The sequence below is a fragment of the Pyrus communis genome, chromosome 2 (genome assembly GCF_963583255.1).
Source record: "Pyrus communis chromosome 2, drPyrComm1.1, whole genome shotgun sequence".
In the NCBI taxonomy this organism is placed as follows: domain Eukaryota; kingdom Viridiplantae; phylum Streptophyta; class Magnoliopsida; order Rosales; family Rosaceae; genus Pyrus; species Pyrus communis.
The window spans coordinates 29,178,041-29,203,858 of record NC_084804.1 but is presented as its reverse complement, the minus strand read 5'-3'; the positions used below and the strand labels follow the sequence as shown (position 1 = coordinate 29,203,858).

Sequence of the window (25,818 nt, the reverse complement as noted above, 5' to 3'; positions counted from 1 at the left end):
CAATTTGAGAATTTTGATATTAAAAGATCTCGGCTTGGAATAAAGCTTCGTTGGCCTCCTCCTGTTTATGGTTCGGCCACTTTTATTTCCATTTGCTAAATTATTTTCTTAACCATTCGGCCTCTTGGCCGATACTTAAGAAAATAAGGGGGGCCAACAAGCATTGAACCCTTGTATACCAAAAAAAAAAAAAAGAAAAAAAAGAAAAAAAAAGGGAAACAACTTTCGGCTGTCTAGGCCGAGGCTGAGAGAATCAGGAGGATGCTATGATGGCCGTAGCATTGGCTGAATAGAAAAGTGTTGGCCGATTATAAAAAATTAAAAATAAAAAAAAACTTGGCGCCGTGTGCAGTCGACCGCAGGCCAAGGCATGTGATTATGCATAAGGATTCGGCCGAGACAAACATTTTAGCCGAAGTCGAGAGTAAGTCGGAAAAGTTGAGGAAAATGGGTTGAAAAGTAAGATCAATAAATACCTTTAAACCTCAAGTCATGGTTCGGTCGCCACTTGGTTTACCTTTTTCAACCTTTTCGATGTGATAGCCGAGCTACCAGGAATTGTCGCGTCAAATAACTTACTCCTCCGCAAGCAAAATGATTAGTTTCCTTAACCATTTGGCTTACGAGCCAAAGCTCAAGGAAACTAAGGGGCAATGTTTGGACTTGGACTTGATTTTACACCATCGGTCCAAGCGATCGAGGTCGTTAAGAGAGCATGGCTCCTCATCATTGGATAAAAAATGAAGATAATTTTGTTATTGTTAAAAGATAATATTATGGTTTTTATCGTAGTAATTATCTTTTAATTATCTTAGCATTATATCTTCGAACAAGTACGGTTCGAGTGAACTTGGGATTGCTGCTATTTGATTGAAGGAACATGATAGATGAGGTTTGAAAAGTCATGATGCATGGGTGGGATGAAATTATGAGATGGTGATAATTAAAAATGAATTTCATATTCATCTAGATAAAGCCTAGGAACATAGGTTCTTTGGAAGGCTAGGTTTTTAATGCATGTTTTCGAGTTGGTGCTGTGAAGATGGGTGGAGGAAAGCAAGTGGTGAAGCCACGTCACCAAAGATCAAATGCAATCCTTTAAAGATCAAGTCACGTCAGATACATAGGAATTTGAAATAGGACTTTACCCGGGGATCAGGCCATGCAAAGCAAGTACTTCAATCCTATAAATGCAGATGCAATGGCAACGGAACAAGACCCTTCTAATTCAACACACAACTGCCATGCGCAAACCTCTCAAACACTTTGAGATTTTTTATTTTCTTTTTCCGCCAACACATCTTCAGTTTGGATAAACAGCATTGTGAAGGCAATCGGCGAACATCTTTAGTTTGGATAAACAGCACTGTTGCCGTAGAATCAGCCGACCAAGGAGCACCTTCAGTTTGGATAAACAACACTGTGTTGAGGCCGACTGGTTACCTATCCAAGTCTTGGTCGAGAAGGGTTTCCGAATCCTTATTGGCAGGGGTCATCTTATTAGCCTTCTCGACGAAGTAAGGTGTTACAATTTACGACATTCGACACATTAAATGCTGAGTGATTTTACGATTGGATACTCACAAGTGAGTTTCAGAGTTCGGCATTCTGACGGCCGAACCACATTTACCATTAAGACATACATCTCCTTTGAGTACTTGTGTCCATATAGTCTGGTGTCGATTCGACGTGCTTATACTCTCACGAATATAATCACTGTGATCGAATCCAGCGTCGACGATTCGCGAACTTCACAGAACTAGCAGCCTTGTCTTCAGGCTCAAGAATCTAAAGGCCGAGACTTGTTCCTTCCTTGGCCACAATCGCAAGATCAAGAAGTCAGCAATGCCTTCAACGCAACATCAACAAATTGTATTCCTCGGCCAGGCTCGGACGACGAGTTGGCACGCCCCGCATCAACTGAATGACGTAGTTAGCTTTTTAGTTACTCGGCCTGCGCGCCACGTAGACTTTGTAATTTTTAGGGTCAACAAAACTAAATAATTATAAAAAAATGTAATACATATTACAAGGGGAATTTTTTTTAAATGTCATATGAACTTGTTCATATTTTTTAATTTGTCATATAAACTAACATTTTAAGCAATTTGTCATACCAACTTTACAAAATCATTAATTTGTCATCTCACCCTAACTACGTTAAGTTTACCATCCAATATAAGTCATGTGACTCGCACATGACTTGTGTTTATGGTTATTTAGGTCATTTTAACATATCTTTCACAAGTTTTTTACTTTTCTTTAGTACAAACACTTAATTTTTTTATTTTTTGTTAGCACATATGCATCTACAACTTCATATATGGCACAAAACGTCAACATGTTTCTCATTTATAGAGCCCTATGAAATTATATCTTTGTGACATGCTAAAATGCAAACTCCCATGGGTGGATCATTACATATTTTGAATAACCATAAGAGAGTGCATTTCATGATCATTTCATTGCTACCGTATCAAAAATATTGTTCCATTGCCTGAGAAACCCTTCAATGTTTTGTCAGATACAAATTAATAAAATGAAGTAATGTATTAGAATGACCGAAATAAACTAAACGCAAGTCATGTGCAAGGCACATGACTTATATTGGATGGAAAACTTAACGGAGTTAAGGAGAGATGACAAATTAATGATTTCAAAAAGTTGGTATGACAAATTGCTTAAAATTTTAGTTTATATGACAAATTGAAAAATGTGTACAAGTTCATATGACATTTCAAAAAATTTCCGTATTACACATGGTGGTTTGGTATAGTGGTACAAGTGGTTGTTTTGCACATGGAAGTGTTGGGTTCAAACCCAATTGAAGGCATTTTTTAAATTATATTTGAAGTTGTCGGAAAAGTTTGTTGGTCATTGATGTTCAAAAAATCTCGTCAGCGGGTCGCCTAAAAAGGTAGTAGGATAAAGTTGCAGTTTTATAATTATTTTGAAGTATACTGTCCTTTTTTTAAAAAAAAAATTCTCTTTTTTTTTTTCTTTTAAAAGGGAAAAACTGGTAACAAAGTAAAAGAGTCAAGGGTTGGCAATAAATCTCCTCAAGAAAGAGCCAAGGAGTCAAGTGTTGGCAATAAAACCATGTAGCAAGCAGCCATGGTTGAACTGTGTTTGAAGAAGCATTTGGGGAAGTAATCTTCCAAGACCACTGGATCTCGCTGCTTCCAGGCCTTAAGCCCTTCTCTGCGCTCCAGCTTTGTCATCCTTGTGGCTGCTCTTAGACAGGTCTTCTCAGCGTGGCAATGTGAGATTTTTTCTTGCCCTACACTCCTCATGTGAGCAACTTGCGGTTGCAATTTTAGTACATTCTTTCGTGTCACCAACGTCCATCCTTCATCATTATTGGTTGACAAGTTGTTAGGGAGGTCTAGGCCATTGAGGCTACTTGTTTCATTCATGGTGTTTGTTTTTCCTGCATGAACCACTTCATGATTTACCTTTGACGATCATTAGCGAGGCTTGACTAGGGATGCACTGAGAGACACATGATAAAATGACCCAAACACGATGCTTGTCGTGTTTACCGTTACGACTTCCTCAAAGTCTAGCTCGATTCTTCCTTCCTAGGAAAGATTCATAATCAACTCCTTTTGTACAATGAACTTGCCCACTATATGACTGACGATGCGATGGTACTTGCAATATTTTGGATTGTTAACTCGGTTTATGTTTTACAGTCGTTTACACTCGAGCAGCTTGATCACCACTTTGTTAAGCAAATCTTCCAACAGGACAGCCACATTAGAGTCGGGGAATGGGTAGGTCTTTCTTTCAATCTCTTTCAAGGTGCGCTTACGCCTCTCCTGGTCACGGGAGCTATGTTGATCGTCATTGCCTCCTTGGTGGGTTTTCTCGCAGTCTTCTCCACCTTTGGCCTAAGACTTTATCCTTCTTATAGTCAGCAATTGACTCTCTCTTCCCATGGTTAGCGAGGCATAGGTAACCAACTCCTCAAAGGTCTGCGGCTTGATGCCTTGAAAAATGTAGAGTAATCCCCAATGCATGCATTGTATACACAGTTTTATCGCAAAAGTCTCCGAGACCCTATCTTTGTAATCGAGACTGAGAGTGCACCATCAGTTAATGTAGTCGATGATTGGATCATCTTTCCACTGCTTTGTACTTGTGAGCTCCATCATAATGACGGTGCGACAAGTATCGTAGAAACAGTTCAAGAATTCTGCTCCCTTTGATCCCAACTATTGATGGACTTGGGCTTTAGGTCCGTGTACCAATCAAACGTATTCACCTTCAGAGAGTAGACAAACTGCTTCATTAGATAGTCTTCTTTCGTCCCCACATTGTTTTTTTGTCTCGATGAAATGGAGGACGTGCTGCTTTGGGTTCCTATTTCCATCAAACTGCATGAGCTTAGGTGGCTGGTACCTCATCAATTTTCCTGGTGTATGGCTTTGAATATAGTTATGTATACTGTAAAGTACCTCCTATCTATGCTCTGATGGTGTTCACAAACATTAACTAGAGTTGCTAAATGGTAAGAGAGCTCATGAATATAGCTTAAGTATCTAGCTTCTGTTTTTCTCCAGCCTTATCTACCTGATGCTCATCTTCCTCGCCAAACTCCTAGTCGTTTTGATTCTTCCTTGGGTAGGGACCGACTTCTTATTATGTTGTGCCTTCAACCTGTCCATGAGCCTAGTAATCTGCAAGTCACTTTCTTCGACAATCCTAGTCATCCTTGCAATCGCCTCATTTATCTAAGCCAACTATTCTTCAATGAAGGTGGCGCCGGTGGACATAACTTATGCAACCAAAGGATATGGCTCTCCTATAGACATCGAGGGAGTTTGCGAAGTTTTTGTGCGGCGGTTACTAGTTAACAATCCATGGTAGGTACCCGCGCACGAGTTCGCATTTGAAGCCAGTGGCAAGAAGCACTTCTGTGAACTTTTTGACGTGAACAAACCTTGCTTGTCGCTTTGGGTGTCCTCGCACGTGCCACATCAGCATGCATCGGTGTGCTCAGTGAGGCTAGGCTAATGATGGGTTAACGCCTCTGACGCTCCTCTTGCTCCCTCAGCGGTACCAACTTTGAAGTGGAATGTTAAAGCGTGGCGATCGCCTTTGCCTTGCTCCGATTTGTGACGCCCATGGATTTCCCATTTGCATCGAAGTGCTAATGCTTATTCCTGTGGTGGCGAAAACAGCTTGTCTATTCTTGGAAACCATTGATTTGGAAATATTTGTTTGTTGAACGGAGAAAAAGATGAGAGGTAAAGATAGTACCACAAGGCGTGCCAAATTTGTAAACATGAAAATCCTACGACAAATGAAATAAGAACAACATGTACAAAGTAATAAATTTGTATTGATGTAGGTTTAGGGTTACAATGTCTGCATACAAAGTTCCCTCAGATTCAATCTCTGAAGATGTGTATATGTGTGTTGTTGATCCGAGTGTCGCAATGACTTAATCTTGGATGAACAATTACCGCAAGGATTTGGCTCGTGGTGATGGCAGCACTTGCATGGGTAGTAGTGCTTAATGATTCTTCACGGGTTTGACAAATAATACAAAGGGTTTTTCGAGTCTTCTTGAGTGTCTGGGTGTTTAAGGTTTGAGTGCTTGAGAGCTTTAGGGTTTCAAAGCTTCAGCATCTGGGCGTGAATGATTTTTCAGGACCCTACTTTTTCTTGGTGCCTTGTATTTCTAGACTCTCTAAGCTTTGGCTATGGTTGAACTTGGCCTTGATTGTGGACTTGATTTTGACAAAAGAACCAAGACTTGATTTAAGGCTTGGTCGTGATTTGACTCCGTCAATTAATTTGTTTGATTTAAATTAAAATTAATTAAAGAATTAATAAAGATAATTCTTTAACTGATTTCTGCCCATATGGCGTTGCATTACGCCCTTGGTGACTCAAAATTTTAGTGTCTCCAATATCAATTATGTGCAAGTTTAAACAATATTGAGCATTAGGTTAGTTGGTGAGTATAATTTAATAGTTTCAACATGATATGGGTTTGAAACTTGCTGGTTTTGCATCTTTTTTGTTTTTTTTCTTCTAAACCTAGTCTTATGTTTTACCATATAAAATTCAATTCGTTTTTTGTTCAATACAATTTAGAGGAAGATATAATTATGTTGAAAAGAAATCTCATATGCATATAGTGTACATATCATGTATTTGTATATATAACTAACAATTGGCCATTATTCTAGAATCAGTGACCTTATAATTCATGTATTTCTACATGGGTTTGTAATTAGTAGCATATAACTAACAATTGGCCATTATTCTAGAATTAGTGACCTTATAATTCATGTATTTGTACATGGATTTTAAACCAATAGGCCAACACCCATCTTTAGATGTATTTGTTATTATCCATGAATTTGCGTTTACTATCCACTTCTTTTGAAGGAAGTGTTAACGCTTCATCGAGTCCATACAACTCTTTCCCTTCTTGTTGAAGATATAAACCATCTAATTAAGTTGTCTTCTTAAGGGTTTGTGATTTATTTCAAAGCCACAAGTTGAGAAAGATGAAGAAAGCCAGAACCACCTCATCGTCCATACAATCTCTTTTGGACAACCATCTTGTCCAAATACTCACGAAGTTTCCTTTGCGATCTTTTAAGGACATGTTTTCAGCAAAGATGGTGTGCAAGAAGTTCAACCAAATCACCCAATACGATTGCATATTATAACAAATCAATATTGGGGAATTTGAAAGCTTCAAACAACTTAGTTCATGGAGCAAATATGAAAATATCTCGAAGTTCCTGAAATGCTGGAGGGATGCGGTAATTCCGAGGCCTTGTACATACTAGGGATGAGATACTTCTTCCAAGATAAAAAGATAGAAGACGAAATTGAGTCTCTAAGGACGACGATCTCAAAGGGTCATGAAGTGACAACGTACGTCTACAGTCTAATCTTGGTGTGCTATAGGAGGATTCGAAGCATAAAGGCCTCAAGCTTCCGCATTCTCTCAATCGTCACAAATTAGGACAGTTGAGCTAATGGACTCTATAGAGATGGGTCAACAATGTTTTTCGGCTTTTTAGGTGGATAGGGAAGTAAGAGCTGGAATCCTAAAAGTTCATGATGACAATGTTGTCATGAAAGCACGCAGGGGCTGTGGAAGTCCACAGGGTTCTTTCACACTCTGATCGTATTGGGATTTCTTTGATCCTGAAAAATTCAGTAGCTGTAATTCCTGCAGATGGCACCAGGAAATAAGTATGTTTTATTATATATTATGGGGTAAAGATAGGTAGACTAAATTTGTTTCTTTTCGTTTAATTTTCTTGTAATAGTAGTGTTTAAATTCTAACACAACCTGGTCTTTTCCTTTACTTTTCTCATGTACTTTTTTTTCTTCCTAATTATATGGTCTTTCTATTTTCCATTTTTTCTTTCTAAAGATACACAAACACAGACACAATGAATATACAAGCACAAACACAATCTCTTAGCTTTGTCAAAGAAGGAGTCTAAAAAAAAGCCATAATTGCAAAAAAAATCATCAATGAATGGTAGTAATATATGGCACCCAAGGTGTCGTCATTACTATGTATGCAAGTGTGCGAATCAAATTATTAAGAGCCTATATCTAATTTATCTTATCACTAAACCCTATATCTACTTTATTTTATCACTAAGTCTTACGAAGTCATTTTGGCGGTAATTGTTTAAGAGAATCCCTAGGCCCATAGCATATAGTCTCACTCTTGTCCTTTTTGCCGCCATTTTTCCCACTCATGTCTTTTGGGCCATTCTGCCACCTAGGCACTCATAGTTCACCTATTAAAAGTACCATTTGACACTACTCACTCCATAGATGCACGCACAAACACCCATTGTATGGTTTCATTTATGCTTAAAATAACATAACAAAATATCAAAAGTTTACTTACTCCCATTTAAAAGCCTTGTATTAAAATAATTAATTAGGAAATTTAGGAGAAATTGCACATATCAAGAGCATGACATGTGCATGACGTGCATATAATGTGCATCAATTGGGTTGTCCAAATTTTGCTAAACTTAATGCTAGGGTTTTGTGGGCAATCATGACTGATGGTGTGCTTACATGCTTGGGTTTTTTTTAATTATTTCGCTTGGTTATTGTGCCAATTTGTGGTAAGGATAAGTTTAGTAGTTGTGCAGGTACATTAATGTACACACACTCTTATTTATATTATTAATTAAACCTATATCATTCGACTTGCCTATAATTTGTTCAACCCAATATCAAAGCTCGTGCACAAAATATGTACACAGTATGCACAACCCATTATCAAAAGCACACGCACACAATAAGTACACAATATGCACAAATGAATATCGAACAAACCATGAACAAAATTAATTCCAAAATACATGCAATTACACAACCCTAAAGCCTAATTCATTAATTTCCTCCAAATTAACTGTACAAAACAGTCAATTGCACCCAAAACCTTAAATTCCCAAATTGGGAAAACTTAAGTTCAAAGAATGAAAGTTCAATTAAAAAAAGCCCCTTTTTTAACTTACAGAAAAGTTTGGAAACTTGGCGTCGGTCGGAAATTGGACAGGATTTTGGTCACGTTGTTTGAGGGTTTAGGGTTCAAGAGATAGGGTTGCTCGAGAGAGGTTTTCGAACAAGGAGTAAATGTTGACTAGGTTGGACAAAATAACCCATTTATATAGAAGGGCAATTAGGGCATTTCTAGTTTTAAGAAAACCCTATTTCTATCATATTCTTGTGCATTCCTGTGCATGTTTTGTGCATATACTAAAAATCCTATTTGGTCCCAAGGTTAAGGAAATGACGCATTTATGTCAATTTCCCTAAAGTGTATGTATCTAAATACTAGTACCTAGTTAAACACACCTAAATTATAGTACCTAGTTGAAAAGCCCTAATCATAGATTCATAGTACCTAGTTGAACGCATCTACATCTTAGTACCTGTTAAACACCCTAAACCATGCCCTAAATCATAGAACCTAGTTGAACACACTTAAATCATTATACGTGTTGAACACCCCTAAACCATAGTACCTAATCGAATGAATCTAAATTATAGTACCTAATCGAATGTATCTACATTATAATACCTAATCTAATGTATCTAAATTGTAGAACCTAATCGAATATATCTATTGCATAAATGATCAAACCCAACTCCAAACTCAACAATTCATACACTAACAAAATGATAAAAACCCGATAATAAAAGAAACCAACACAAAATAACAGAAAAAAAAAAAAAAAACAACTAATAAATAAGAAAAGCACAATGCCACAAAAACGTTACTAAAGTTGAACCCATTCTCTTCGTTGCAAATCGTTGGAATCCACCTAGATGCACAAGCCATATGCCATTCAAAACCATCAGAAAGAAAATAGAGACCTAAGCTGCAAATGATGAGGAAAAGGGAGAAAATTGTAATTAGTGGATGTGTGTGAAGAAATCAACCAATATATGGATGGTTGCCTAATCTCTTTTTCATTTACAGAAGCCTAATCTCCTTTTCTAAGAAGAAGCCTAATCTCTTATTTCTTTGATGTTGCATCTTTAAATGCCGGATGCTAATTGTGAATTTGAAAAAAAAAAAAAATTCATTCAGATGTGAAACTGTTATAAACATTGTATTAAAGTGTGATTGTGTAAATCCTAAATTAGCTTTGATACTAGTTATTCTTCCCTATCAGGACTTGCATTCCTTAGAAGAGAAGGATTCTTCCCTCCCTTATTACTATAAATAAAGGCATTGTGTAGGAGGGATAACACATCTTCTACACAACCTTACAAACACATCTCTCTCTAATTCTCTCTACTACCGCACCTCCCTCTCTCCCTTGTCAGATAAAATAAGCCATAACACGTATCAGCACGCTCCTACCGTTGCATTTAAGGAATCTGATGTGGAAATTATTCGTCTTCAATCAAGGGAGTATTACATTTCAAATATTCTTAATTGATTAAACTTTGATTTTTTCATTGATTCATATACTTTTATTGATTCAACTTAATTTTTTCTTGTGTTGAACGTGATACAAACTTTGGAGATGGAAAGCCAAAATGGAAGACGGAACTCATTCACAATATTCATCACACAATCCAGGTTCTTCTACACCAACAATGTTTAGATATATTTTCAGCCTTGCTTGCATGAATCTTCACCATAATGCATGACCCAACTTTACGTTTTATAAATTTTATATTCTACATAAATTGCATATGCATTATAATCAAAATATTGCTATTATGTGAATTAAATATGTGTGAATAAAGAAAAAGAAAAAGAAAAAGAAAAAGAAAAAAGGATGTTAAAACCCTAGAACTCGTAATGGGCTTAGATGCCCTAGTCTACTTTAGACTGGGCGTGATCTACACATCCCCAGCTTGAGCATACAGCTCGCACTAGAGCTGTTGAGCTGAAGCTCGCACTAAATCAGACACAAGGGTCTCAAACGACTTGTCGTTCATGTCTTGTTCTCCGTCCATCGTCTTCTTTTCCGTCGAGATATATGATCTTCGACAACATAGACGATCTGCAGTCGTTTCCAGGTGAGACCCATGATTTCCCGATGACCTGAAGTCGTCATAGTGGTGAAAGTCGACTGATGCGAGATTTATACGCACACAAATTAAACCCTCTTTTTGACAATTGTAGTATAAGTATAAGTAGGGATCGTTCTGGACCGGGGATTAGGAGGGATTGTTAATCACTTGGATTTGACTCAAAAACATAAAAACAAAGTTAAAAACGTTCACAAAGACTCAAAGGACTCAAAACAAGTTCAAAAGACTCAAAACTGCCTAAAAACACTAACTAGGCAGTTTCTGACCTTAAACCCAATGTTGGACGAATTTAAGATTATGGCTTGATTCAAACGTAAAATAACAATATAAAACACTATACTAGACTCAAAGAATGCAAAACTAAACTTTAAAACACTAAAACAAACCAAAAGACTCAAAACAACACAAACACACTCAAATCTGCCTAAAAACCACTTTCTGGGCAGATTTGAGCACAAACACAAATTTGGACGAATTTGTGTAACAAAATGACTCAAAACTCTTATAAACACAAACTAAGACACTTTCTAACTAAATTAGACAATAAAGTAAAGGGGGATTTTAATTTGACGAAAATTGAAATAACGAAACAAGTTTAATAAACTAGACAGAATGTAAATATGAATGCGATGAAAATGAATGGATGAATGCTAGCTAGAAGGTTCTTCTCCACACATGTTACACTTGCATAATAAAATGATTTCCAATTGCATTTCAATAAACCATGAATTCTCAACACCCCAAGTTAACCGTGATGCACTAATTAACCTTCAAATCTTCCTAACGTTATTGAATTGGATGGGTTAGCGCATACAACAATTCAAAACATTCCCCACAAGTCCCCTACATGATTGCATAATAGAGATACAAGCAAGAATCATTACGCTCTATGAAAATTATAAGTGTTGACGAGGCATTCGTTACTATGGAATACGCATGAAACTTATGCCAAGAATTCGTTTAACGCGATTGTTTATAAGCAACCTCCACTACTTGTGAATATAAGTTCATAACTATTAGGTGAAACTCACTTATATTCTAGCGTCATATTCATGCATGAAAATTAAGCGTGCACTCTCAATAAACATACATAAATAGGTTATCAATAAAACAGTTAAACAAATTGAATTCACAACTTATGAAACGTAATTAGAAGTAATCAAATCAAAATGCAAGCATAAACATATATTTCGAATTACCCCCTAGCCAAGGGGGTTTTAGTTCCTCATGGTACAAAACAAAGAGAATCAAAGAAACACCTAAACATTCCAACAACTCAAACTTGAATTGTATGAACGTTTAGGCCCTCTTCTCTTCCATTCCTCATTCGTACAAAACAAAGAGTATTGAAATTAAACATTGAAATCAAAGAAACACCTAAACATTCCAACAACTCAAACTTGAATTGTATGAACGTTTAGGCACTCTTCTCTTCCTCTTCGTTGTAGCACAAGGTCTAAGGATAGTTTGATGGTGTGAATGGTTTGGGTAGTGGTGGAAATGGAAGGATGGTGTTTGGATTAATAAGGAAACTCACGGCACAAAAGGGGGAAGTGTTTGTGGTATGTACAATGGATGAATTTCTGAAATGGAAGTGTTGATGGAATGGATGAATTTCTGGCACAAAGGCCTTATTTCTGTGGTGAATGGATCCCCCCCTTTGTGGCTGCAATGAAGGGTTATTTATAGGTGAAATGGGGGAACATGACAGCTATGAGGGTGGTGGAAATCTGGAATGGTGATGGGAGATGCATGTGGCTGATTTATGCATGTGATTAAAGGGTGGAAATGCATGTGCTTTGAATAAGTGGCTGCATGTGCAAGGGGACAATCTGGAAATGAGATGGGAGATGCATGTGGCTGATTTATGCATGTGATTAAATAATTAGAGAGTGAGGGGATGCACGGCATGGTGTGGAGAAAAGGGGTGAATGGCTGAATGATTAAGAAATGGTAGTATTTTGCACGGCTAGGTGTTGTGTATTTGTGATGCATGTGTTGAAATAGTGGTGCATGTGCTGAAATGAATGTGTTTGCATGTGACTTAAAGCTAGGGTGAATGATGATAAATGCATGTGGATGGAAATAATGAAGGGTGAATGTGCATGTGCTGCAATGGGTTGGGAAAACATGTGAGGGAATGATTAAGGTGAATGAATAATGAAATGGGAAAGCATGTGCAAAAGGGGAATGCATGTGGCTGCAAGGTTTTGTGTTAGGTGATGGGTGCATGTTAAGTGATAAGTGATTATGATAAGTGATATGATAAGTGATGATGATAAGTGATAAGTGATATGATATGTGGTTATGATATGATATGTGGTTATGATAAGTGATAAGTGGTGATGATAAGTAATGATATGTGAGAGTGTGGCTGAAATGAAGGAGTGGAATGTTGGAATGTTATGCACAGCTAAGGAAATTGGAAAGGTTTAAATGTCCTAAAACTAAAGGGAACAAGGTTCCAACACTTTGGTCTTCAATTAGGTCTTCAATTTCGTCCAACACTTTGGCGCCAAGCATAAGCTATCCATCCTTAGCCCAAAAGTGCTCCAATAGTCTCCAAAATGCATCTTTTTGCTCCTTTAGCCCTTTGGACCTACAAACACACGAAAATAGCTTAAAGGACTAAAATAACTAAAGAAACATAACGTAAATGCACGAGAACAAGCCATTTAAGTCGCATGAATATGCTCCTATCATCGACGACTAGATGTCGTTCAATCTCCTTCCCAAGATTAAGGCTTGAGATTTCTTTGAATTCTCAATGGAATTTAAAGTTTTTAAATCCTCCAAAATGGTTTGGAACACCATCCCAACAAAACGCCAACAACATATGCTCGAAAATCGTTGTTGCCTGCAACGGGATGCCTTGTTTCGTCAACGGCAACACACCCAACCATCGCTGGTATGTCCTCAACCATATTTGTGCTCAGCCCACTACAACCCTGGCCCACGTCTTGGGCCTGGGGCTTGGTTCCCATTCCTTTTGGGCCCTCAGTTCTTTGGGCCAGGTCTTGACTATAGACCCCAAGAAAAATAAAATGAAAATAAACAGTAAGCCCAGTTTGGCTCTCCTACCCGTTTTGGTCTTTTTCCAGCCCATTTGTTTTCTCCCAATGAACTTGGAGTCCAACCCACGTGTGAGAAAACATTTTTCTTTCTGGGCCTATTTATTTTAGCCCATATGAAACCTTAAACCCTATTATCTAGAATTAGTTTTCACTTTTTCTTTCTTAATCCATACTTGGGTTTGGGTTCTGTTAACCCAATTTTTTTCGCTGGCCCTCAGCCCAACTGATTAAAATAATAGTTTTGGACTTAAAGCTCTATACTTTTAGGGTTGTTTCCTTAAACTTTCACACAAAGGTCCCGAAGCTACCACCATTAATACATTTATTCTTCAATTGTTATGAATTATATATTGTTATATATGAATATAATTGAATCCGAAAAAAAAAAAAAAAAAAAAAAAAAAAAAAAACCAAACAAATAGTAGGGTTTAAACCTAGGCGAGCTACGGCTTCCAGCCGCCTAGCTCTAAGCAGCCAAGTCGCCAGCCTGAGCCGCTAGAGGCAGGCCAACCCGCAAGCTAAGTCACAGAGCCATGATGGCTTCTACACCCAGAACCCACCCCCAACACCTTCCATGGCATCGTTACCACTGAAACCAACTCAAGCGTGGCCTACAGCCATGCCCAGCCATCATGGCTGCCTTTTCAACGACCTGAAGTAGTCTCAATCTTGGTTTTTGATCGAGATTCACATGAATCTCACTGGATTTTGAAAAATTGATTTTCAAATCCGAATGTTCCATAGGTTTGTAGACGTTAAATTCTTCAACACTCTGTCGCTAAACTAGTTTCTCTGACAAACTCTGACTCAAAAAGCCATCTCTGTCCTCTAACATAGTTGCCAGCAGTGGCTGCGCTAGGTTTTCTTCCCCGACGACCATACCCAACATATGCTGAGGTGTTCTTGAATCAACCCAAAACCCTTATGGGCTTTGTTTGTTACGGCCTATAACAAAACAAATTTTTGTTTTTGTTTTTTGGCCTGCCTGTAGTAGCCTCGTTGTCTTTCCCTGCTCGGCATGCATGACACAAGCCTGTAGGGCTATGAAGTCCCAGTGCACCAAGAAGCACACGATGATAGCCCCACATGGCTGTGGTGCTCCCTTGCACCATGCCACACTGGATCCCAGTCTTGCGCTGGTGCATTAGTGCGTATGAAGCACAAGATCGCTGGATCTTGCCCAATTTTGGGCATGCGTCCTGCCTCTTGGCCAGTGACCATTCTAACCCATTTTTCTAGGCTTGGACTCTATTCTTTTTCACAGTTTTTAAAAGCCCATTAGGGCTTTGGTCCAATGCTTTAGGCCACCAATTATATTGCCTATTTTTTTAGCCTTATGGGTTTTAATTTTTTCACCCAAACTTTAATTTTTGTCCCAAAGTCCAAATAATTTATTCAATTACAATCATAGACCTCGAAGACCTACTTATATATATTTGTTGCATATTTTTGTATATATATGCGTTTGTTTGCAGGTATTATGAACCTGAAGTTTATAAACTTTTCTCGAAAAATAATTAATTGAATGGATTTAAGTTTTTGAACTTTTATACATATGACTGGTTCATTTAATTTCATTCTAGGTATGACTAGTGGGAAAGTTAGTTGTCTGGCATATAGTGCAACCACGCACACCGTTTTGCTTGAACGCATCTATTTCACTAATGTTGAGAATGCACCTCTGAAAAGCCTCTCAAGTTCATCCAACTTGATCGAAAGATACAGAAAGGCTTGTATAATGTTGTCCAACAACTATTTTGACCATTCAAGAGGCACTTTATTCTCCATGTTTTGGAAGAACGTTGTTGAGCATTAAAGATATTCGAGACAATAATTTGACAATAACTACCACGATGAAACCTATGTAGAAAATGGAGTTGAATTTATGTGCATCACTTTCTACGAATATGGCCAGAAGCGTATTTTAGAGAAGATGGACGAATCCCGAGTAGTTTGTATACTACAACCATACGCCCTATAGAGAGCCACTATGTGGCCGATCCTACCTCATGGACTGTACACAAAATTTTGCTTTGGCATGATCGTTTGGAACACCCTAGACGAACAACAATGCGCCGTATCCTCAATCTTCACATGGGCATCCACTAACTCAAAGTTTATGTTTGATTCAGGGACTTGCATGTCAAACCTACTCTATGGGAAAGCTTATCATTAAGCCTTCTTATGAGAAGATTCGTTTAAATCCTTCTACTTTTCTACAAAGGATTTAGGGGACATTTGTGGACTAATTCAACCTCCATGTGGACCATTTAAATACTTTATGGTATTGGTTGATGCTTCCACATGTTGGTCACACATGTGCTTGTTGTCCACAAAACGATGTTTTCTCCACATTGGTGTTTCAGGTTATCAAGCTTAGGGATCACCATCCTGATTATCCTATCAAATCTATTTGATTGGATAATGTTGGAGAACTCACATCTAAAACTTTTGATGACTATTGCATGTCGGTTGGGGTTGAAGTTGAACATCATGTACGCCATGTTCACACCCAGAACGGCCTGGTAAGAGCATTCATTAAGCGCTTACAAGTGATTGCTCGATCGTTGGTCATACGTACCCAGCTCTTGATCGCTGCTTAGGGCCATGCAATATTGCACACAACTATGTTGGTCTGCTTGAGGCCTATTGTGATTCAACCAAATAACGTCATTCAGTTGGTTACCAAGTAAGAACTTGACATATCGCATCTGTGTGGTTTTGGTTTTGTGGTCTATGTGCCAATTTGGCCACCTTTACGTACAAAATAGGGCCTCAGCAAATAGGGAATCTATGTCGGATATGATTATCCTTCAATTACTCGTTACTTAAAACCTTTGACAGGCAATCTTATTACCGTTCGTTTTGTGGATTGTCACTTCTATGAGGCAGTCTTCCCATCATTAGGGGGAGATAAGAACCTCCCTATTCATAAAGAACGACGTGAATTATCGTGGATGACTCCCACTTTGTCTCATTTAGATCCCCGTACCACTCAGTCTAAAATTGAAATGCAACGCATATTAGATCTTCAGAGCATGCTAGATGCTTTCATAGATCTAGCGCGAGTGACAAAATCACATATTCCAGCTGCAAGTGTTCCTGCAAAGATGGATGTACCAAATGTACAACAAACTTCCCTCTTGGAGGCCCAGGATGTCAATTTGGCTGATCCATGTACATTAGCAACTAGCCAATCCTCTGCCCCTACACAAAAACATGGCAGACTTCTTGGTTCAAAGGATTTAGATCCTCGAAAGAGGAATCCCATGGCACAGGACATTAAGCCTACCGTGAATCCAACTAACGGCTACTCATTATATCTAACTCATGAGGAAATACTAGATTACGGAAGCATCATTGAAGAGACGAATCCACCTCCTGAGAACCGCGATATTTCAGTCCATCGTACTAGTTTGGATGATGTTTGGTGTAGAAATGAGATGATAATTGACGATGCATTAGCATATGTAGTAGCTACTGAGATCATGTTGTGCGATGACATTAAACCCCATTTCATCGATGAATGTCGACGTAGAACTGATTAGTCAAACTAGAAACAAGCAATCCAAGTCAAACTCGATTCACTTGCGAAACGTAAGGTGTTTGGACCTGTTGGCTATAAGTGGGTTTTCGTTCAAAAGCATAATAAGAAGAAAGAAATTGTGCGTTACAAAGCTCATCTTGTTATGCAAAGATTTTCACAATGCCTCGGGATTAACTATGACGAAACTTATTCACCTGTTATGGATGTGACTACTTTCGCTACCTTATCAATTTGGTAGTTTCCGAAAATTTGAGTATACAACTTATGGACATAATAACTGCGTATCTTTATGGGGATCTTGATATGAAAATTTATATGAAAGTTCCCGAATGACTTACTTTGACTGAATCAAATAATTCCAAACATTGGAACACGCTCTCAATTTGGCTAAGTCGTTCACTATATGGTTTGAAGCAATCTAGAATAATGTGGTATAAATGTCTGAGTGAGTATTTGACTAGTTAGGTATATGTGAACAACGAACTATGCCTTCACGTGTTCATTCAGAAGTCACATTTCGATTTTGTGATTGTTGCAGTTTATGTCGAAGACATGAATCTCATCGGAACTCCTGAAGAGCTCAAGAGAACTGCCGCGCACCTGAAGTCGAAATTTGAGAAGAAAGATCTAAGAAAGACTCGATACCATCTGGGTCTCGGGATATATCATTGTTCAGATGGAATCTTATTACATCAATTGAAATACACCTATAAGGTGTTGTGCCACTTTAACGAGGATAAAGTGAAGCTTTCGAGTGCTCTTATGGTTGTACAATCGCTAGATGCAAAACGAGATCCCTTCTGTTTAAAGGAGGATGAAGAAGAGATTTTGAAACCCAAAGTTCCTTATCTAAGTGTGATAGGCGCTTTATTGTACTTAACTCAATGCATTAGACCCGACATCTCATTCGTTGTTAATCTTTTGGTTAGATATAGTAATGCACGACATGTAGATACTAGACTGGTGTTAAAGGCATCTTCTGTTACCTTAAGGATACTAAAGATCTAGGCTTGTTCTATCCCTATAGATCTAGGCATCTTCATTCTCGAGTCGATTCCCGTCTTATTGGTTATACTGATGCATGTTACTTATCTGACTCGCGCAAAGTGCGCTCTCAAATGGGTTACGTCTTTACCGTTAGAGGCACTGCAATATCGTGGAGGTCAACTAAATAGACTTTAGTTGCCACTTCGTCTAACCATGCTGAAATACTCGCCTTACACGAAGCTACTTGGGAATGCTTTTGACTGAGAGCAGTTGTGGGCCATATTCGAAGCTTTTGCAATCTTTACCCCGTCGTTGACGTCCCCATAACATTCTACGAATTACCATGTCGTTGACGTCCCCATAAGATTCTACGAAGATAATGCAGCATGCATCGAACAGCTCAAGAAGGGTTACATCAAAGTAGACAACACCAAGCATATTGAGCCAAAGTTCTTCTTCTCACATCAACAACAAGAGCATCAGAAGATTGAAGTCACACAAATCCATTCACAAGACAACCTAGCGGACCTCTTCACCAAATCACTACTGAAGGCGACGTTTCATAAGCTTGTTCAACGAATAGGTATGCGTAAACTTTTTGAGTTGTAACACTGTTAGTTCTTTTTGGAATTATGTCAAACTTAGGGGGAGTATCCTGAAGTATACTTGCTTGATCTTACTGTCATCTTTTTCCCTATGATTAGGAACAATTTTCCCTTTGGGTTTTTGCTACCTAATGAGTTTTTGACGAGGCACCCACCTTAGGTTGACCATATCCTTGATGACATCCTGTAGACATTTCATTTGACTTTGCATTTTCGCACACACTTTTCCTTGGACTATGGGTTTTGTCCCTACTTGGGTTTTACCATAGCCATTGAGTTTTTTTTTTGTGAGACATAGTTTCATATGCAAGTTCTTTCTTTTGTTTGAGACTAGCGTGTTCCCAGAATCAGTGCCGACGAGTCAGCTTCCTCAACTCCACATGATGCCAAATCTACTTGAGTATATACACATTGAAGGGGGGGTGTTATAAACATTGTATTAAAGTGTGATTGCGTAAATCCTAGATTAGATTTGATACTAGTTATTCCTCCCTATTAGGACTTGTATTCCTTAGAGGAGAAGGATTCTTCCCTCCCTTATTACTATAAATAAAGGCACTACGTATGGGGAATAACACATCCTCTACACAACCCTACAAACACATATCTCTTTACGCAACGCCTCCCTCTCTCCCTTGTCAGATAAAATAAGCCACAACAGAAACCATTTAGTAGCAATATTTAGGGATAATATAGGAAAACAAAACATAGTAAAGTTACATCTAAGAAATTAAATATGACATGGATTATAAATGATTTGGACACGAGTTAAATGATTAAAATTAGTTTTTAATCTTACTCATCACTGTATTTATCTAAAAGTAATCATTTTGAAGAACTAAATCTAGTTTTCTATTTACAAAATATGATTTAACAAGTAGACAGGCCAAAGTAAACAAAATGTAATAATAGTATTAAAATCAACTTTGTCTAGAATCATATATATAGCCATGTATTTTCGTTTTCTGTAGCGTGCAAAGCGACGTAGTCCTCCACTGGATTATATGACGTCCAATGATCACCTAGTAGAATGCATGATAACGTGATATTTAGTTTTTCTTTCCTTGGTGCTACCTTGAATGCGTCTTTCAATCATTTGTGGAAGCTTTCTCTCAAGAACGAGTCCCATACGTACGTGATTAATTTCAACGTTTATTATATTGTGCTGGTAAGACTTTCAACTCTCGGGGGTATAATTTAGAAACTTTCAATATATATGTATATGGAGTGCGTTCTTGGATGGAACAATTAAAACCCAGCAATTGAGTCTCATAAGCCAACATGTTCATCTCCAAATCAATCCCTCTGGGTCTCTTAGTCCTATGTCTTTACCACAATTCAGCCATTGGTGCTTCCCCACTTTCCCATTCTTGTTTCAGCCCTGAAAACTACACTGCCGATAGTCCCTATGGTGCTAACTTAAACTTACTCTTCAATCTTTTATACACCAAAGTTCCTCCTACTGGCTTTGCCCTTGATTCGACTGGTCATGGCCAAAACCAAGTCCATGGCATGGCTCTATGCCGTGGTGATGTCTCAGAAAAAAACTGCAATACTTGCGTGGTTGACGCCGGTAAAGAGCTCCATCAACGGTGTGCTTATAACAAAGGAGCCGTTATTTGGTACGATCACTGCCTCTTAAAGTACTCGGATGTGAGCTTCTTTGGACAGATTGATTATGCGAATAGGTTCTCTATGTCGAACGTCCAAGAAGTAGATCAGAATGGAACACTATTCAATGAGAAAGTTAAAGAGTTGTTAAGCGAGTTATCTAATGAATCTTCTGATGCTAATCCAAAGCTTTATGCTACCGGTGAGCTACAACTCGATACAGTCACAACGTTGTATGGTATTGCTCAATGCACGAGGGACCTCTCTGGAATTAATTGTAAGAAGTGTATTGATGGTGCAATAAGCGAACTGCCTAACTGTTGCGGTGCAAAACGAGGTGGTCGTGTTGTTGGTGGGAGTTGCAATGTTGGTTTTGAACTATATCCAATTGTTGGTACTTAGATCATAATTGTCATAAATATAAAGTCTTTTCTATTTATTTTTATAATGTAATAAACTTATTCATGTATTAATACCTTACAAATAAATGAAGTTCTGATATGGGGAATGTTTTTTTTCTTTGAAATGTAATATGGGGAATGTAAACAAATTAAAGAACCAGAAGAAAAAAGATAGATTACAAACTTGGACTATTATTTTATTGACTGAAAAGAAATAAGAACACTATATAATTATCAAAAAGTATACATAACTCAAAAAGATTACGTCTTACCAGACTTTATTCCTATCTACTGAGTTACAAGACATGTTTATAATGATCCAATCCTAAACAAACAAGAAAGCATTCTTATCCTACCAACAAAATCCTAATATACAAAATACTAAAAATACCCTAACATAGAATACATCAAATTACTAAATTTTCAATATATATTAATTGAACGTATTTACCCCTTGTCTCATACTCTCAGTTGTCCTATTATTTTGCCATCTTATCCTATGAAATATAATTTATTTTTATAGAATTCTTGAGCTGATTTATAGTAGCAACTCAAAATTTTATGTTTCTTGTATATTTTCTGCAAATTAATGAAATTATAATTTGTTTTACAGAATTCTTGAGCCGGTCTATTGTAGCAACTCAAAATTTTATGTTTCTTGTATAATCATCTTCTGCAGAATTATTGATGCATCATGCATGTACAGTGTATATATGGATGGTAATAGTGATTTTTTTTTTTTTTTTTTGGGTAACAGATGGTAATGTACAGTGAATTTGTTTGAACAAAACAACCAAACTGCGGTGGAGTGGGGGTGATTGTGAGAAATTGGGAAGGAGATTTTGTTGCCGCGTTCGCAGGTCAATGCTTGGCAGCATCTTGTGTTCAGGATAGATTTATCCCTTGCATAAATCCCGTTATCTTGCCCGTTGGGCAAGGTTTGTTGCTTGGTCTTCTGCAATATAAGTTTGTTATTAGTTTGAATGATGCCTTTGTGGGGTCTTTGTTAGGTTTTGAGGCTCACAATCAAAGTTAATATAAGTCTAAGCATCTCACTGTTCTTTTTATTTAACAGATTGTTTTATTGGTTGTTTTAGTCCATTGTTTACTTGCGCCACAAGTCCTCCTTGGTTTATCAAGATTGTTCATAGATGAGTTAAGTCTATATTAAGTTCTTTTCTTACCTTTAGATCAATGATTTTTTATTTATAATACCATATGTTCATTTATGAAGGAAATCAAGATCATTCAAGTTATTTCCTTAGTTATTAGTTTAGGCCGACAACAAGGAAACAAGAGTTATTGGTTGATAGGATTAATCATGGATAAAACTAATACAAAGGTAGTTAAAATGACATAGGATCTAATGAAAGATGTATAAACAATGGATCTACTTTATGTAAGTACAAATAAAGGAGATTCGGGCATGATTACAACCTTGGCGGGCAAGGTTTGATTTCTAGCAAACACTTCTCCTTGTATTTTACAAAGATTGGAGTCTTGGAAAATGAAAATATAAACAAGGTTTACTTAAAGGGATTCGATACTACGACAAAGGGAATGGTAGCAGAGCTTCTAAGAACCAACAAAAGATAGTTTTCTATAGTGGACCTGCGACTAAAGAAAGGGAAAATGGGTGAATAAACTGAAGATTTCTGGTTTTCGCTGTTGAATGCAGAATTGAGTGTTGCTTGATTGATTGGTTGAGAGAGAGTTTTTACTTGTGCTCCTTGTCGCTTTTATTGACTTTACTAGCCCGATTGTCCAAGTCTTCCCTTTTGATGATGGCTTCCAAAGCATGGTGAGTCATCATCTGCTTATTAATTACCTACCTATGCCATGGAAAAATACTTTTTTATTTATTTATTTAGGGTGAGCTGCTCTCTATTGCTTGTCACTTCTCACGTAGACATGATGCCTATTAGTTGTTAGAAATGGTTTTAAATACATCTTGGGCTGATACCTGTCCCAGCCCACTTCCTTCCTTATTTTTGTACGCATGGCCCTTCAATTGCCTTAAACCCAATATTAAACATCCACCCAAACAAATTTTTTGTTGGAGGTGGAGGTGAGTGCAGCAAGTAGCACTGCAGTTTTTGCTTAGTGGATTGGGTTGAGTGGACAACGATGTGTGATGGAAGGAGACACGGTGATCATCATAGCTGCGATGAACGAGCACGGAGAGGATTGCTCTCCGCTTGGCCCTATTATTAATGATGCTCGTGAATTGATTAAAGGTTTTTCTCATATACAGCTAACCATGTTAAAAGAGAGGCTACCCAAGTTGCCCATAGACTTGTTCATGCGGGAATAGGTTGTGTTCAGGATTTGGTGTGGCATGAAGAACCTCTGAATTTAATCACGGATGTACTAGTTGGAGATGCCTCCTATTAATTGCATCCATTTAAATTTGATTGTGAGGATAGTTAACTCTTAGTTTATTTGTACGGTACGTCTTTTTTTCTTTCTTTTAATCAGGTTGAAATTCCTAACAAAATTTTTTTGAACCCTATTATAAGCACATTATCCTTACTTTTGTACGTTTTCTTTCTTCTAAATGAACATCTTACTTTTCTCATAAAAAATAAAAATAAATAAATAAATAAATAGAATAACCAAACGTGCGCGTTGTTTATTTCTGGAACAATATGCGCCACGCCCCGAGGTCACGTTTGATTTGCACTACTAGATAAGGGTATTGATTCTGGTAACTATACATCCCACTAATTCCACCATACACATCCCACCACTTTTAATTAATTCATTTTGACCATAATGCTGCAAGCTAGCCTAACAATTCGCTCAAAATACACTCATATTCTGGAGCAAAAAGGAGGAAAATAATGAAATATATGATATAAGATGAATACATATATTCTTACAATTGTCCTGCCCTTGTTCCATATTTTATTATAGTAAAACGAGAACGAAGCTATTCCTTTTTATTAACTTTAAATATAAGTCAGCGCACGGTCATATTATACAATGAAACATTTGTGACATCATGTGATATTGTTACGGAAAATTGATTTCATTTTCTACAAAAAAAAAAATCCAAGAACATTTATTTCATTTGCTAAAATATTTGAACTTCACAATTTTAGTCTCTAAAGTATTTTATGGAAAAATAAGTTCTTAAAATCATTAAGAACTACTAATATATCCTTATTATAAGATTTAAAACTATTATATATATGCATTTTTTTCATTACATTAAGTCACGTGACTTGTATGTGATACATTCTGAAGGGTAGATTTAACATTTTCTATTTAGTTTAATGTATAACCTTTTTCTTATTCTCAAAAAAAAAAAAAAAGCATGACCATTTTTTGTTGAAAAAAAACTATGTATGGTTTTAACTTTGAATGGTAAATTGATAACTAGATTGGTTACATGCATGCAACATTAAGGATTTATGGAGAGAAAAGGACAATACTACCATCCTCTAAAGGTTGTCACGTTAAGTCAAGTAACTTAAATGAATGGAAATCATTTGATAGAATAGCTTCAAATGTTATAGTACTGAAATTAATTCGCAGGTTTTAATTAGTTCAAAATGACTACTTTTTCTGACAGAATATGTTAAGTTAAATTTCGATGGCTCTGTTTCCGCAGGGTGTTAAGAGGTTATGGCCAAGCGAAAGCGTGTCCAGAGGTTATGGGTAGAAGGGGACTCGTTGCTTATCATTCAGCTCCCACGTGGAGTGTGGAAGCCCCGTTGGCATATCCACCAGATCATTACTGACTTTATGGGGACTGCAACTGAATTCGTTGAGATTTCCGGGCTTTGTATTTTTAAAGAAGCAAACTTTGCTGCTGAAGCTATTGCGCATGTCGGCCTTTTTATTGATAATCCTCACTTTTGGAACTTTTGTTGCCCCCTGAGGCTTTGAACCCCCCCTTAGATTTGACACTCGGGCAACTGGTTGTACTAGAGGTTTTAGTCTTTAATAAATGATTCGTTTATCCAAAAAAAACATTAAAAAAAATAAAAACTAGCTAGGGACTTAATTGACACTCGAGTAATAATTCAATGACTAATTTAGCAGTTTACTTGTATTTATAATGGGTCATAAGGACCTAGAAGGCTAGAAGATAGACAGATCGATCGTTGAAATACATTATGGCGTTGACTCTAATAAAGTGTGTCCAAATATGTGTCTCCCAATCTTTACCCATATATAATAATAATAATTTTTTTGAACACTATAGTATCTACACTAAAGAGGTGAAAAAGTGGGTTAAACCTTACGATAAGCTTCCCATAATAATGTGGTTCAACTTCGACTTTGGCGAGAATTGAACCTAAGATCTCTCACTTACAAGTAAAGAAGAATACCACTAAGTGAAGAGAAACACCACTACACTGTAGTACTACGTGGTAATAATAATAATAAATTTTAAGTACTAATAGACTGTCCAAAAAAAAAAAAAGGATAAAAATTAACAAGAATGTTGGAGGTATAAAAAGGTGTGTGAATAGCACTATCCTAAAAATATTAAGGTAGTTTGTCTAGAACTCCTCAGCGCATTAAGCCTAATCACGAGCTTGATCCAAAGGAGCAAAACTTGACCTAATCATCCACTGAAAAGTAGCACCAGACAGACAATTCACAATCCATATGTAAGTTCCAAAGAGCGACCAGTATAGTGCTTTGAAAATGTGTGATGCTTTAGATATTTTACTTTTAATACTAACATTCGTGGCTAGCTTGAATTCGTCTTTCAACGTCATTCGTGGAAGTTTAATTTCTCCAGAACTAGGTCAATATCCCATAAGTAAGGTCAAGTTTATTATATTGGCTGGTGAGACTTTTGACGAGGTTGAATAAAATAAAAGTCAACAATTTCAACTCCAGTCACAAACAATTTCAACTCCAGTCACAATCAATATCTTAGAAACTTATTAAAGGAAAAAAAAAAAAAAAAAGTCAACAATTTCGCCTCCCGTCACAACCAATATCTTAGAAGCTTCTTATATATGTATATATACCGACTGCGTTCTTTGATATATATCATAAATCCAAC

The 25,818-nt window shown here is 37.2% G+C and overlaps 1 protein-coding gene across 1 annotated transcript; it reads left to right on the top strand.

Moving 5' to 3' along the window:
* The first annotated feature begins 20,058 nt into the window (after window positions 1-20,058).
* LOC137724559 (antimicrobial ginkbilobin-2-like protein) lies at window positions 20,059-20,790 on the top strand. The gene has a single exon (XM_068463320.1). The coding sequence runs from the start codon at window positions 20,059-20,061 to the stop codon at window positions 20,788-20,790; it is 732 nt and encodes a 243-aa protein (XP_068319421.1).
* Window positions 20,791-25,818: the final 5,028 nt, after the last annotated feature.